This window comes from Erinaceus europaeus, chromosome 12, assembly GCF_950295315.1.
Source record: "Erinaceus europaeus chromosome 12, mEriEur2.1, whole genome shotgun sequence".
NCBI lineage: Eukaryota > Metazoa > Chordata > Mammalia > Eulipotyphla > Erinaceidae > Erinaceus > Erinaceus europaeus.
Genome location: NC_080173.1, coordinates 60,096,413 through 60,113,322, shown reverse-complemented (window position 1 = coordinate 60,113,322; position 16,910 = coordinate 60,096,413). Strand labels below are relative to the sequence as shown.

General features: G+C 35.3%; 1 protein-coding gene across 6 annotated transcripts in view; it reads right to left on the bottom strand.

Annotated features, from left to right (window-relative positions):
- The window catches only part of STXBP4 (syntaxin binding protein 4), a 214,024-nt gene that overhangs the window by 157,135 nt on the left and 39,979 nt on the right, over window positions 1–16,910 (bottom strand). For 5 of the 6 annotated variants that reach the window (XR_009553085.1, XR_009553087.1, XM_060203767.1 and 2 more), the window contains 2 exons: window positions 15,427–15,521; window positions 3,257–3,353 (listed from right to left, as the gene is read on the bottom strand). Coding sequence is in view for 4 of the 6 variants with exons in the window: in XM_060203767.1 (XP_060059750.1) it covers window positions 3,257–3,353; window positions 15,427–15,521 (192 nt within the window). In the remaining 2 variants the exon portion in view is untranslated. The remainder of the gene's footprint in view (window positions 1–3,256; window positions 3,354–15,426; window positions 15,522–16,910) is intronic. The other variant, XM_060203768.1, reaches the window with a different exon arrangement.

Genomic DNA, 16,910 nt, shown 5'->3' with positions numbered 1-16,910 from the left:
TACAATAGAGACAGAGAAAGAGAGAAACCTGCACTCTGCACCACCACCCATAAAGTTTCATTGTTGCAGGAAGTGACTAGGGGCTTTAACCTGAGTCCTCACACATGAACCATGTTGTGCTACTGCCCTCCTCTCCATTTTACAGAAGGTATATAAGTAAGCTAGCTCAACTTCCTAAAGCTATTTGGCAAATAAGTAACAGCACGATTCCACTTAAGGGCCTGACTCCAAGGCATGCAATATATATATATATATATATATTTTTAATTTTTCTAAGATAACTTATTTGTGTATGAGAGGATGAGAAAAAGGGAGGTAACCAGAGCATCACACTGGCTTATGTGAGGCCAGGGATCAAACTTAGAACCTCAAGATTGAGAGTCCAACACTGTAACCACTGTGCTACCTCATAGGCCACACCTATACTCAACTATTGAGATAACCAAATATGCTCCTTAAGAAGGGAAAGTTTTCTGCTATGAGTGTGACCTATTCACCTATGCATCATATACCATATATATGTGTGTGTGTGTGTGTGTGTGTGTATTTTTTTTTTTTTTTTGGCCTCCAGGGTTATCGCTGGGACTCAATGCCGGCACTAAGAATCCATAGCTCCTGGTAGCCTTTTTTTTTTTTTTTTTCATTTTCTTAATTTTATTGGACAGGACAGAGATAAACTGAGAGAACTGACAGGGGAGGGGAAACAGAGAGGGAGAAAGAAAGATATATACCTGCAGACCCACACCTGCTTCACCACTTGTTAAATGACACCCCCCACACACAGGTGGGGAGTTAGGGCTTGAACTGGGGGACTTTCATGGGCCCAGTGCATCATACTATGTGTATTTAACTGGGTGCGCCACTGAGGACCCCCCATCCTCAATATTTAAAATAATGCTTGCCATGGTGTATTTAATTTTCATGGATTCATTTAATATTATCTGATAGTTACTATTGTACAATCTCCTACTCTTTTTTCATGAATGTCTAATGCTTGCTTATTTTATTTAATTTTTCTTATTAGACAGAGCAGAGCAAAATTGAGAGGGGAGAAGGAGTTAGAGAGGGAGAGACAAGGAGAGATACCCACAGAACTATTTCACTGCTTGTGAAGTTTTCCCCTTGCAGGTGAGGACTGGGGGCTTAAACCCAAGTACTTGTGCATGATAACATAAGCACTCAACTGGGTTCCCTTTGTTAATGATAGTTTATCTGAAATTGTTTTCTGGTCTTGCATGACTTTATTTTTCTTTAAATGAGTTGCTTTTCCCTCATTTGTCTGACAGTTTTGAAATGTATACTCTATAGTTATATTCTGTTTTGAAATTTATATTATATATTCTTCAAATGTTTGCTAACCCTTGACCATGAGTTTATATTTAAGAGGAATCAGACAGTAAAATTGACTGGAAATTGTGTGTACATAGCTTGAATTATCAACTGGTCCATCTTACCACACTGAGCAATCTGGTGCCCAGCTAATACTTTTGTTCAGCTCCTGCAGAGAAAATATAAGCATGACTACAAGTTTTGCTGAGCAATCTGGCTGTATGTTATCAAAGCTAACTAGACACACACTCCTCCAAATTTGCTGGCTATTGGGTCTAGGCTTTCTCTGGTTTAATTTCTCAAAATAATAAATATATTTTGTTTTATAAGTATAATGCAGTGGTAATTGATGTGTTATATAAAAGGGGGGCATGGAAAAACATATATAATTAATTGCTCCTTTGAGAGATTTCTAAAAATACTATTTTAATGTCCTGCCTATAGTAAGCCTTCTTAAGTACCTAGCACTTTTAAAGTCTTCCCCCCCACCAATTCTGATAGAGACAGAGAAGCAGCAAGAGAATAGTGTGAGAGACCACAGCATCAAAGCTTCCTTCAATGTGGTGAGGGCAGGCTTCAATGTGGGTCATGCACATGGCAAAACAGTATATATACTATCCAAGTGAGTCATTCTGCTGGTGAGATCATAGCCCTTTTTTTATTTAAATAACTATTTAGTTATTATTTTTTAAAAATATTTTTATTACTTATTGGACAGAGATAGAAATTGAGAGGGAAGCGGGAGATAGAAAGGGAGAGAGAAACACACACTTGCAGCACTGCTACACTACTCATGAAGCTTTCCTCCTGCAGGTGAAGACTGGGGGCTTGAACTTAGGTCCTTGTACACTGAATTCTATACACTCAACCAGTTATACATATACATAATTAATCACTTCAAAGTCCAAAAGGCAAAATTACTTTTTTCCAGTAATAGATACCTAAAAAAAAAAGAAGGAACAAACAAACTTTGAAGCTGACTGGTGGCTCATTTAGGGCTCATATGTTACCCAAATAAGGGAAGTAGGTTCAAATCCCTAGTCTCTACCTGTAGATGGGGAAGGTTCCAGGGCATTGGTACGGTGCTGCTAGTATCTTTACTTTGTATCTTTCAGTATGTATCTCACTTTCTATGAAAAAAAAAAAAAACCACAAAAGAAAAATAAAACAAAACAAACAAAAAGAAAACAATAAATGGCTACTGAGAAAGGTGATAAGAATCATGCAGGCATAGAGCCCTAGTGCTAACCCTAGTGGGGAAGAAAAAAAAAACAACAACAAAATATCCTGATGACCTGAATAGTGTTAAAGATTTTAAATATATATATATATATATGAAAGAAAACACATACACACACATATCTTTCTGGAAAACAACTGATCATTATAAATTCCAATCACTTATAAGAAAATATCCTAAGCACAAAAAGCTACTCTACTATGTTAAATGTACAAATAATTATAATATTGGTTACTGAGAAACTATAAAATTCCCCATACTGAAAAAACTGAATATTATAGCATATAAATTATATATAGAAACATTATGCTTAATAATAACTATACAACATTGTACAATTAGTTAAAACAAAGGTTAAAATTACACAGTGGCAGAATTAAGACTTCCATATTTATACTGTTTTTATATTATTAAAGCAATTTTTATATGGTAAATAAAAAAATTAAATGTGGTAAAGTGATATATTAGAGTTGAAGGAGTCTAAGAACTGTCTGCTAACTTAGGCCAGTAATTAACTATAGCTGAGTCTTCAGAGTGAACACTGATCAAGGATCTTGAGAGAGAGATTAGGTTTTATTTCTCTCCCTTCCTCCTCTCCTAAAGAAGAGATATTCTTAATGAAAATGGGTCACAGTAACTCTTTTATCAAGCATCTATGAAGATACGATGTGATAAACCTGATGTTACCTCCAAAAGACACGGTCCCATTTGGGTCTACTTGTACTTGCTTTCTCAGAGCTTGTTGCTGTTCCTTTGTGGGCTGAATACCAAGATAATTTAGAGCCTGTAAGGAAAAGAACTCATATAAAGCAATGTTTAAAATATTCAAAGAGTAAAACTTTTCATTGCAATTTTATAGTATAGTGAAAAAAAACCTTTTCATTGCAATTTTATAGTATAGTGGAACTGTGACCATAATTAGATTTCTATGTCAAGTGTGCTGTTTTATGAATTTTTAATAAAAATATTAGTTTCCTATTTTTTTAATATTTATTTATTCACTTCTGTTGTCCTTGTTTTATTGTTGTAGTTATTATTGTTATTGATGTTGTCATTGGATAGGACAGAAAGAAATGGAAAGAGGAGGGGAAGAGAAAGATAGACACTTGCAGACCTGCTTGACAACTTGTGAAGCGACTCCCCTGCAGGTGGGGAGCTGGGGGCTTGAACCAGAATCCTTAACACCGGTTCTTATGCTTTGAGCTGCCTGTGCTTAACCCGCTGTGCTACCGCCTAACTCCCTAGTTTCCTGTTTTTTTTTTGTTTTGTTTTGTTTTTTTTCCTTTTACCAGAGCACTGTTCAGCTCTGGGTTATGGTGGGGGACTGAACCTGGGATTTTGGGACCTCAGTCATGAAAGTCTATTTGCGAAACCATTATGTTATCTACCCTCCACCTAGTTTCTTAGTTTTAATTCTTAGCTCAATTTCTATTTTGTTTGTGTGTGTGTCTGTGTGTGCTAAAGCTAGAACTTTAGTTAATGCTAAGTTTATAACAAATGTCTTAGAACCAAACCACAAACTAATTCTTAGTTTAAGATAAGTGATATGGCAGAAGAAAAGCAAAGAAATAATTTCAAATCAAATTTAATAATTATTTCCATTAGTAGTATTTAAAGATACACACACAAACACACACACACACATACACACATACACATATACACACATATTTGAGTGCTTAATAGTACTTAAGAGTACCCAAATAGTTCTCAGTTTGTACTTAAAACCAAAACTAAAGTTGACAGGAATTAGATTAAATAAAATGGATTTTAATTTTTGATGACTGCTTAGGAAGTTTATACAACAGAAAAGTATAAAACTGTTTCTGGAACCTACTTCCTTCCTCCCTCCCTCATTCTTTTCCTTCCTTTTTAATTGTAACCAAAGTTACCACTGGGGCTTGGTAACTGCACAATGAATCCACCACTTTCTGGTAGGCATATTTTTTCCCTTTCTTTCATATGACAGGGAAAAGAGAAGTTGAGAGGAAAGGAGAAGAGAGAGGGGATGGAGAAAGAAAGATCTGCAGCATTGTTTCACTGCTCATAAAGCTTCCTCCTTGCAGATGGGGACAGGGGACTTGAACCCATATCCTTATGTATGGTAGGTAACATGAGCTCTACCAAATGCACCACTGCCTGTCCTTCCTTACCTTTTCCTTCTAGTAGCTACTGCCAACTAAATGTTCAGACTGCTAGATAAAAGATAAAATACTATAGGAGGTTTCTGGGAAGTATTTAATATATAGGAGTAACCATTTCTTGTCCATGTCCCTATTCTCTTTGGGAAAATAAAGATACAAAAGAAAGATAAAAAGGATAAGAACAGGGAGTCAGGCGGTAGCACAGCGGATTAAGCACGTGTGGCGCAAAGCTCAAGGACCAGCGTAAGGATCCTGGTTCGAATCCCCGGCTCCCCATCTGCAGGGGAGTCGCTTCACAGGTGGTAAAGCAGGTCTGCAGGTGTCTATCTTTCTCTCCCCCTCTCTGTCTTCCCCTCCTCTCTCCATTTCTCTCTGTCCTATCCAACAACAACACCATCAATAACAATAATAATAACTACAACAATAAAACAACAAGGGCAACAAAAGGCAATAAATCAATAAATAGTAAAAAAAAATAAAATAAAAGGATAAGAACAGAGAAAGGGAGAAGAGGAAGAGAGGGGAAAGACAGCTAGAATTCAGATAGTTACCCAAGAACCCACCTGATACAACTATTTTTTACTCTTTTATCATTTTACTGTGAGGTTAATGGTTTATCATATAATTGTTGAAACACAGGTACAGTTTCTCATCTCACCATGATAGGTGTCTGCAAAACACTCTCCCAGCCAACTCAGATCCTTTCCCAGCATCATGGGCCACGCCCCAAAGACATACCCCCACTGCCTCCTTGATCTCCTTCCTCTGAGTCTTTGGCTTTTGCACAATATATCAAACCCAGCTCACGTTTTATTTTGTAATAACCCAAACTTGGAAGCAATCCGGTGTCCAGTGACAGATAGATGGCTAAGAAAGTTGTGACTAGGCACAGTCAGATAAGGAAACAGAAGAAAGAAAAATAACATTAGGAAAGATTACGTCAAAAGTCATCCTGGAGTTTAGTATCATCAGCCAGTGCTATCTAAGTATTTTTAGATACTTAGATAAGTATTTTCCTTGCATAACATGAAGTAGTGATTCTGAACTTTTATATAATTTTGTCATCCATCCTAAAATGTACCATGTATAGTATTTTTTATATTTATACTAGGTACACTGAAAGTAATAAAAAAAATACCCTTGTATCATCAACTACTCTTTAATTTTCAATATTGTTTCAACTATGTTGAAAGCTTTCTCCGATGTTCCTCAGCAGTAATCCTAGAGTTGGTGAAGCCTCATCTTGGGTGGAGCTTGATGAAATCATGTTAAGTGAGATAAGTCAAAAGATAAGGGTGAATATGAGATGATCTCACTCATAGAAGTTGAAAAATACTGTCCGGGAGGTGGCGCAGTGATAAAACTTTGGACTCTCAAGCATGAGGTCCCGAGTTCGCTCCCCGGCAGCACATGTCAGAATGATGTCTGGTTCTTTCTCTCTCCTCCTATCTTTCTCATAAATAAATAAAAATCTTTAAAAAAATTTTAAAAAACAGAAGTTGAAAAATACTATCATGGGGTCAGGTGGTGGGATACCTGGTGTGTGCACAAATTACAGTGCATAAAGACCAGGTTCGAGCCCTTGTTCCCCACTTGTGGGGGGAAAGCTTTACAAGTGGTGAAGCAGGACTGCAGGTATCTCTCTGCCTCTCTCCCTATCACTCCCTTCTCTCTCAACTTCTGGCTGTCTCTAGCCAATAAATAAATAAAGATAATAAAAATGTTTTTAAAAAGACACAAATCATATTTAAAAAAAAAAAAAGAAAAACTACTACCATGATGCCAACCTGACATACCTGGGCAGATGACCTCACCAATGTGTCCTGGAATCCCATCTCCTCAATGCCTTATCCCACTAGGTAAAGATAGAGACAGGCTGGGAGTATGGATCAACCTGCCAACACTCATTTCCAGCACAGAAGCAATTACAGAAACCAGACCTCCTATCTTCTGAACACCAGAGAGATGTTTGGTCCATGCTCCCAGAGGGATAAAGAATAGGGAAGCTTCCAATGGAGGGGATGGGTTATGGCATTCTGGTGGTGGGAGTTATATGGAATTGTACCCCTCTTATCCCACAATCTTGTCTATCATTATTAAATCACTAATAGAAAAAAGTTGAAAAATATGAAAACATAAAGCAGAACTTGGACTGGGTTTGGTGTATTACACTAAAGTAAAAGACTATAGGGTGGCGGGGGGAGATGGTTTAGGAACTGGAAGATGATGGCAGCGGAGGATCTAGAGGGGATTGAATTTTTATGTGGAAAACAGAAATGTAGCACATGTGCAAACTACTGTTTTCTACTGTTGACTGTAAACCATTAACTACCCCAACAAAGAAAAAACAATTTAAAAAAAAACAAAAAAAAAGCAAAAGTTGGTGAAGCATTCCTATTTATGATTTCATGTCACTACTACATAAGTATGTATCCCTAATAAATCTTATGCATTTAATTTTTACATGAATTGGGAGTTGGGCAGTAGCGCAGTGGGTTAAGCACATGTGGTGCGAAGCACAAGAATCAGCAGAAGAATCCGAGTTGGAGCCCCCGGCTCCCCACCTGCAGGGGAGTCACTTCACAGGTGGTGAAGCAGGTCTGCAGGTGTCTATCTTTCTCTCTCCCTCTCTGTCTTCTCCTCTCTCCATTTCTCTGTATATCAATAAAGCAACAAGGGCAACAACAGTGAAAAAATAAATATTTTAAAAAATTATATGAATATTACAAACAGATAACCACACAAATCACTTTTTTATTTATTTTTATTTTTACCTCAAAGTAAAGATTTCACAATTGCTCAGCAGTTACTTGCTAAAATAGTGAACTGATTTTAACGTTAAATGGTATACCACTCTATCTCCATATAAATAAATAAATAATACAAGTAAAATGCCATATGAGATACTCAACAGTGATTCTTTTGAAAGTTCCAATATTACTCTATTGAGGAAATGTTGATTCGAAGGAATTTTGTTGTTACAATGTTATAGTCTGCATTTCAACCAAACCACTTAGGTCCCATACTTCACATTAGTAATTCTTTCCCTCTTCTGAGTCCCTGATCAACAGTAATTCTTGTACTTGTAATGGTATCAAATTTTCAAAAATGCAATTAACTGTGGTGTCATTTACCCTAGAAGAAAAACTCACAAAATGGTAAGTTCTGCTAAAAAGTGTATGCCACATAAATGCAGAATGTCAGTGAACAAAACTTGTAAATTTAAATTGAAAGTAATTTATTTTGATAAAAATCAGTAATATCATCCTTTTACTGTAAATTGAAATATAACTCTTGTTAATTTAGCAAATAAATGACCTTAATTTTTCTTCATATCTCAACGGTAAGCTAAGAAAAGTAACTTCTATGCAGTACACACTACAAATTTCTCAAATTAATGTCAAAAACATTACATTAGCTATAATCAGACACTGGATATGCCATTGCTCATTATATCTTTCTTCAAATGTTACAGCAATGGCAAGAGGAAAAGTAAATATCAGCAAAATGGCATCTGTTTCCCAAAGGACTATTTTTGCACCTTTCTTGAGTACAAAAACAGATAATAGAGGTGTTGTAATTTTTCTTCTTTAAACCAACTTATAAATTCTATCTCCAGAGGGGCTGGATGGTGGCACACCTGGTTGAGCACACACTACAATGCACAAAGACTTGGGTTTAAGCCTCCAGTCTCCACCTGCAGGGGGAAAGCTTTGCAAGTGGTAAAACAGTACTGCAGGTGTCTCTGTTTCTCTCCCTCTCTATCTCTCCCTAACCTCTAGATTTCAAGCTGTCCCTATTCAATAAATATAATAAAAATAATTTTAATTGTATCTCCATTTGCCATATTTACCATACCTATTTATAATTTTAATGTTAGGATCAAATGGGACACATATGATATTTTTGGGAGTTGTGCGGTAGTGCAGTGGCTTAAGTACAGGTAGTGCAAAGCACAAGGACCGGTGTAAAGATATGGGTTTGAGCCCCTGGCTCCCCCCCGTGGGAGTCACTTCACAAGCGGTGAAGCAGATCTGCAGGTGTCTATTTTTCTCTTCCCCTCTCTGTCTTCCCCTCCTCTCTCCATTTCTCTCTGTCCTACCCAACACTGATAACAACAAATAATAACTACAACAATAAAACAACAAGGGCAACAAAAGGGAATAAATATTTTAAAAAAGAAAAAGTATATTTTTACAAATAACTCTGGCAGACATATTTTTAAATAAGTATATATATTTCAGTGTATTCATAGAAATAGGTAATTTATTTTTCAGAGAAGGAATTAATTAAAAACCCAGTTCAGTATTAGAAACCACTTTCCAGAATATCTTGACATAAAATTGCCTACTACAGGAGTCAGGCGGTAGCACAGTGGCTTAACCACAGGTGGCACAAAGCACATAGACCAGTGTAAGGAAACCGGTTCAAGCCCCCGCTCCCTATCTGAGGAGAGTCGCTTCACAAGTGGTGAAGCAGGTCTACAGGTGTCTATCTTTCTCTCTCCCCTCTCTGTCTTCCCCTCCTCTCTCCATTTCTCTCTTATACAACAACGATGACATCAATAACAACAACAAGAATAACTACAAGGGCAACAAAAATGAATAAATAAATAAATAAATAAGACGGAAAACAAAATATTAGTTTAAAAAAATTGCCTACTACTTAGAGTGAAAAAGCAGAGGGTTTTATAAAGACAATGCAATATATATGTATAGGCACAGCTTAACAGCTTCCTCCAATTTTTGACACCTCTGACTTTCTGAAAAATTGCACTGAATAGATTTATTGCTTAATAAGCACATAAGCTGTTGATATATTTTCTTGTGAAGTCTTATAACACCAATCTCCAGATACTATGTACAAAATGTTTACAGAAAATAAAAATGATATATTTTACTTCATTTAATTTTAAATACCCTTTAATATTTAATTATAAATATTTTGTCACATTGGCCATATCTGTTACAGGATAAGGTATGTATTTCAAAGGGTAAAGTTGACTTTACAATACAAGTAGAAACTAAAATACAAGTATATTTTGAAATGGAAGTGATATATATGTAAATATATATATATTGTAAATATATAAGTATTGAAAAAGAAAATTATCTTAGAAAATAGTTGGATGAATGAAAGGTGATTTGGATTTGAGATTTTTTTTTTTATTAAGTGAAGTACAGTTTAAAACTCTGGAAACAAAAACTTCTCTATTAAATAAGTCATTAAATTAATTCAGAATAAGAGCCAAGAAGTTCAATTTATATAGACTCTGGGTTTCCTTTTCTATATAACTGCAATTTTTATTTTTCTACAAAAATAATCAATTTGCTTAGGTGAAAAGGAGGATCAAAAACTGGAATTCTGATTCAACAGTCAAATGACTCATATTTTCAGAATCAGTATTTGTCTGATAAATTCATACCTTCAAGAAAATTATTATCATTGAAAAGCATAGCACCATTAGGAAACTTTAAACCAATACAATGAAGAAAAACTGTTGGATGAAGACATCTAGCCCGCAGCAGAGAAATGGGCAGTATTAAAACTTGATGCTCAGAAATGTGTATTAAGTATTACTATTAAAGAACAATTATTTATCTTTAGATATGTATTTAAACTTCATTTTCTTTTTAAAATGACATCAATTAATTATGAGCCTTGCCACTAGTTGAAACTTATAGAGTACAAGTAAGCAAAAGATACTCTATACTTTAACAAAATAAGAAGGGTGAGAGCAAGATAGCTCATCTGGGTAGTCTGCCTTTATTTGTCATATGTATGACTCAGATTCCTATCTGGCGTCCACCACACTAGAAGCAACTTTGGTGCTGTGGTATCTTCGCCTCTCTGTTTCTATTTGAAAAGGTTGGCCTGCATTGGTAAATCCCAGGAAATAAGCATGAAAAAATAAATAAATAAAAGCAAAAATAAAAGGGGAAACTGAAACTCTATTATTTTCCATAAGAGCTGGAACAATTTACAACTCTACCAATAGAACGAAAAGATTGAACTTCTTCACCCAGACTTGTCTATTATAGTTTGGGTCAATACTGTCTTGTGTTTACTATTTTGAGAAATCTTAATTCTGTTTTCACACTGGATAATTCTAAAAATATAAAAAATGGAACTACCATAAAGTCTAGCAACTCCTCTCATGTGTATTTATCTGAAGAACATAAAAACAAACAGAAGGGATACTAGTACTGTATGCAACAGCCAAGCTATGGAAACAAAGTGCCCAGTAACAGATGAGCAGATAAAGAATTTGTGGTATATATACACAAGAGTATACTAATCAGTTGTAAGAAAAGAGATCAAGACCAGCAAGATAGCTTTAATATTGTGCTCATTTTGTCTTTCACACAACCTTACCACACTGAACAGAGCTTTGATGCTGTATTATCTTTCCTTCTGTCTCTCTGTCTTTATAACTGAAAAAAGTAATCATGGAGCAGTGAAGCCTCGATGAGTGAATAAAACAAAATACTTGTTTTTGGTTTAGCATGGTTGAACTGGAACAGAACATGCTGAGCAAAATCAGTCTGAAGGAGGAAAAACCAATACTGATAGTTTAACTTATATGTAGAATTTAACAAGCAAAGCAAGGAAAAAGGTAGAGTAAAACCTAAATAAACCCTTGGTCTATATTTGCAGATCTGCGGATACTTAAAGGGATGAGCAGGTGTCCAAAGGGAGAAGGGGGTATAATATCCTTTAGTAGAGTGTGAAAGGTACTTTGGTTGACAGACAGAGGTTTACAAACATGCATTTTGGGGAAATGTGAAATGTAACCCTGAGACAACACAGTTTTGTACAATAGTAAAAATAAATACATAAAAAAGAGAGGTTAAACTACCTCCCACCCCTTGCTACAGCTTTGCAGAAGCCCCAAATGTGATTCAATTCTAGGGTGGAAAAAAATGTAGGAAAAAAAAAATCAGCTACTTAGTACCCTCCTCCCCCCATCCTCCTCCTCTTTACTGGAGTTTAACTGTTTCATTCCAGGTTAACTTTTTCAGACAGAAAGACAGATAGGAAGAAAGACCACAGCATGCACTTGAATTCCATTCAGTGAGGCCTGTGAGAAAGCAAGCACACTATTCAAGTGAGCTATTTTGCTGGCCCAAAACTCAGTTTTCAAAAGTGAAACACTTGAAAACAAGATTTTCAGTTTGCTTGAAAGAACTTAGTTGGAGTTTTCTTTAGATAGGTGGATTGAGGCTTTAAAATGGAAATAACATATAGTATTAGGAAAATATTGATTAAAAATTGACAGCAAATTACTCTCTTACACAGGTAACTTCTCTTTTTAATGGAATTTTATGACATTTTTAATAGAGAAAATATTTTGAAACCCTACATCTGCCCCTTATTTAAAGGGATGAACATGGGCTACAGATGGGGAAAAAAAAAACAAAAAAAAAACACTATACAGAACAGCTCAGAAAATTTTCAGATGTAAAAAAAAATGTCTACAACATTTTCAAATACAAGTCTAGTGTTCTCCCTAAATGGAACTTCCTTGGAGACAATTATTATGCCTTTTTTTTTAATTTCTCAGTTCCCCAAATCTAAATGGTGCATGGCATACTTTAAACATTCGCTAAATATTTTTTTGCAATAATAATGAACCCATATTAAAGCAATTCTTCTGCTTAGATTAAAAAAAAATTGGAGAAAAATTCAGAATCATCTTTAACTCCTATTTATGCCTGTAAATAGATATTTTTACTACCCAAGTCTTTGAAAATACTCATACTTTTAAAAATTTATTTATTTATAAAATAAAAATATCAACAAGAACACAGAACCTTTTAAGAATATTTTCTCCAGACATAAAAATAGAAAATACAGAAATAAACTGAAAATCTAAAAACTGTATAATTATAATGCTAGAAGAAATAACATATTAGGAATGTTATTATCCCATCGTAATTAAAAGAGCTACATATTTTCAAGAAAAAAAAAAAAGGTGGAACAGAGTCAGAATTTGAGCAATGGGCATAATGCAAATTGTGAGTGAAAAGGACATGCCAATAGGAATTTGTGAGAGTATGATACGGGAATAAGTACAATGTACATTTATTTTAGCTTTGAATTTACTTGCTTCCCCACTCTAGGCAGGGAACTGGGGGGCTTGAACCCAGGTCACTGCACATGATAATATGTAGCTCAAATGAGTGTGCAACTGTTTGGTTTTGTATTTTCATGCTTTCCCTAAAATATATCATTATCTATAAAAATTGACAGGAAAGTAGACTATGAATATAGAGTAATGCATTCATTTTAAAATTAAGAAAATGTACAGGGCATGGGAGTTGCCTCAGAAGGAAAAACATATGAGACCCTGGGTTCTATTTGGGGCACCATATGACAGCACCAAAAGAACTCTATACATGGCAGGGCACTGTCTTAGTGTGTCTCCCTCTTTCTCTAAAAATATAGAGTAAGGGACTGGGTGATGGCGTACCTAGTTGAATGCACATGTTACAGTGCACAAGGACCCAGGCTCAAGACCCCAGTCCACCTGCAGGGGAAAAGCTTCCTGAATGGTGAAGCAGTGATGCAGGTGTTTCTCTATCTTCCTATCTCTATATCTCCCTACCCTCTCGATTTCTGGCTGTCTGTATCCAGGATAAAGATAGTAGTAAAAAAAAAAAAAAATTAAAAAGAAAATTGAAAAAATAAAAATGAAAATAAAATAAGTAAAAATAGAGAATAAAATCTGGAATCAGGGAGGTGCCTTGGCTGTATAAATAAATATGTGGTCTTAGGTTCACATTATGGTACGATATTTATTTTAAAAAAAAAAAGGGGGGAGTCGATCAGTAGTTCAGCGGGTTAAGCGCACGTGGCGCATAGCGCAAGGACCGGCTTAAGGATCCTGGTTCCAGCCCCCGGCTCCCCACCTGCAGGGGAGATGCTTCACAAGTGGTGAAGCAGGTCTGCAGGTGTCTATCTTTCTCTCCCCCTCTCTGTCTTCCCCTCCTCTCTCCATTTCTCTCTGTCCTATCCAACAATGACATCAATAACAACAACAATAATAACTACAACAACAATAAAGAAAAACGACAAGGGCAACAAAAGGGAAAATAAAATAAATAAATAAATATAAAAATAAAAAGAGGAGGAAATGGAACAAAGGAGGAGAAAACAGCACATTTCATGTCAACTCCCTGGCAACTGTATAGGAAAAGTATTTAAATGCTTTGCTACTTTTAATTATTTTTTAACTACCTGAAGTTTTTCTTATATATAGCTTTTAATGTTTTATTTTTACCATTCTGCTTCTTGAGGTCTTACTCCTTTGTTACCATATTTATATTTAATGTGCATTTGAAAATTACGTTCATTCAGATTGTTTCTCATTATTCTTGGAGATAACACAACTATAGGATTCTGGACATGAAAGTATGAAGTCTTGAGTTCAATATCCAGAACTACATATTTTTTAAGCCAAAGTTTTTAAGTAGCATCTGTCTCTTTAAATAAATAAAGCAAATGTTTAAAAATTAAACTACTGCAAAATATATACCTGAAAGCAAAATATATACCTGAAAAGTACACTAGAGTTTGCAGTGAGTACCTCCCTAACACTTCCTCTCCACTATTCCAAGCTTTGGGTCCATGATTGCTCAACAATTTGTTTGGCTTCGTATGTTAACTCTCTTTTCAATCACCAGGTTCCAGATGCCATCAGGATGCTAGCCAGCCTTTCCTGGATTGAAGACCCCACCAATGTGTCCTAGAGCTCAGCTTCCCCAGAGACACACCCTACTAGGGAAAGAGAGAGGCAGACTGGGAGCATGGACCGACCAGTCAACACCCATGTTCAGCGGGGAAGCAATTACAGAAGCCAGACCTTCTACCTTCTGCAACTCTCAATGACCCTGGGTCCAAGCTCCCAGATGGATAGAGAATGGGAAAGCTATCGGGGGAGGGGGTGGGATATGGAGATTTGGCGGTGTGAATTGTGTGGAGTTGTATCCCTCCTACCCTATGGTTTTGTTAATTAATCCTTTCTTAAATAAAAAAATTTTTTTAAAAAGTTAATTAATGGTATATTACTTTGTTGTACTTATTTGTATTATGTGTGAATTATACTTTTTCAATTTATTCCATATTCATTTTAGTTTACATTATAAAACATCACATTTATATTATCTCCATGATGAAAGAGACTGCTAATTTGAATCTTTAGTTACAAAAGTTTAATTTTAATTCTGAACTAGTAAACTGGAGTCGGGTGGTAGAGCAGCGGGTTAAGCACACGTGGTGCAAAGCACAAGGACTGGCGTAAGGATCCCAGTTTGAGCCCCCCGGCTCCCCACCTGCAGGGGAGTCCCTTCACAGGTGGTGAAGCAGGTCTGCAAGGTACCTATCCTTCCTTTCCCCCTCTGTCTTCTCCTCCTCTCTCCATTTCTCTGTCTTATCTAACAATGACAACATCAATAACAACAACAATAATAACTACAACAACAATGAAAAAAAAGGGCAACAAATGGGAAAATAAGTAAATAAATATTAAAAAACAAACTAGTAAACTACTAAGAATTGCCTAATAAATCATGAGTTAAACAATTTAAATACAAAACTGACACTAATTGCAGATTAGAAACACTTTAAGGAACTAGTGGTTATAGAAAATCTCACAGAATAAGAATATTATCTTGTTTTGTGAAAGAAAAATCTGAAATATAAAGTATTTACCATTTCCAGCTTCTCTGCTTTAAATCGAACAGAAGAATTTAGGAGAACCTTCTTTCCCTGTGGTCTATAATTATCAGTGCAGGCAGGGGCAATATCTAAAAGACAATGGGGTATATATTAATTGGAAATTTGACTGGAATAGAACTTTTCATTTGACAGAACATACTTTATGCATGTTCAGAAGTAATTATGCATAATTAGCAAGCACTCAGGTTTTTTTTTCTTTACATATAAAATGTATCATATAAATATAAATCACCTTCATTTCAGTCTCTAAATATCTAAAGAGAGAGGTCAACTATGTATTAAATCCCATAACTGTTAATTTAAAAAACAAATGTATACCTACTACTACTTAATCATACCATTCCTATAAAACAAAATGCTTTTTTTCTTCCAAAATAAGTAAAATCATACTGTTGATTCAAAAACATCATGGGATTTCCTTGGTAAAGTGGCTATGTTTATAAGTTCTGGAGATACACTGAAAAAATTTCAAAAGTTTCAAAATATACATTAAGTGCAATAGAAATGCAGAATTTCTTGACCTATAGCAGAATCATGTATTTGAAGTTGCATAAAAAACACACTAAAGGTCATATACTTCTCACTTATTCTCAATACCTTTTCAAGATACTTTAATTATGTAGATGAGGAAAGACATTTATCCTTGTTGTATAAATAAGAGACCAGCTGTCATAAATGACTCGAAAAATTATTTGTTTGTATTTTTAAAAAGTCCTTATAATTCACACCATTCCTCATTATCTAAATTGCCACAATTCAAAATACATTTTTTAAAATGCAGTGCTAGGAAATGCAACCACAATATTACTGAGTTGCTTTCAAAATCCAATTTTTTAGAATCTAAATACTTGTGAGAAGGGGTGTGAGAGAGAATGAAAGAAAAAAGAAGGAGGGAGAGGCAAAAAGAGAAAGAAGAGAGACATCACAGCACTGCTTCACCCTTTGTGAAGTGAATGTTCATAGTGTTCCCATGTGCTGCTGGGGATAGAGCCCAGGACCTCATGCGTAGGAAGGCATGCATTTTACCTGCTGAGCCATCTCCTAGCCCCTAATGACACTTTTAAATGATATTTTCCTAGTTCTACATAGAAACAAGAGGAAGAGAAAAAAAAAAAAACTTTTTAAAATGTCACATCTTTATGCAGTGTTTAATTTTTTTTTATCTTTCAGAGCATCTGTCTCTAAGTACAAAATGATTTGCATTCTCTTTCTGAAGAACATAAGAAGTGCTTATGAAAATAAAGTCTTCTAAACCTTTAACACATCCCTAACACTCAATGTAAAATCATGAATATAGTTTCTAGGTGTCAAGATCTTAAAGTAGAGGTAATTGACTTTTGGATTTAAATGGAATCAAACCTGAGAAAGACTAATTTGAGTACAATATTTGTACAATTTGAACATAAATAATAAAGTCTCTTTTGCAACTTAGGAACAGTCTACTTGTTGGTCATGGA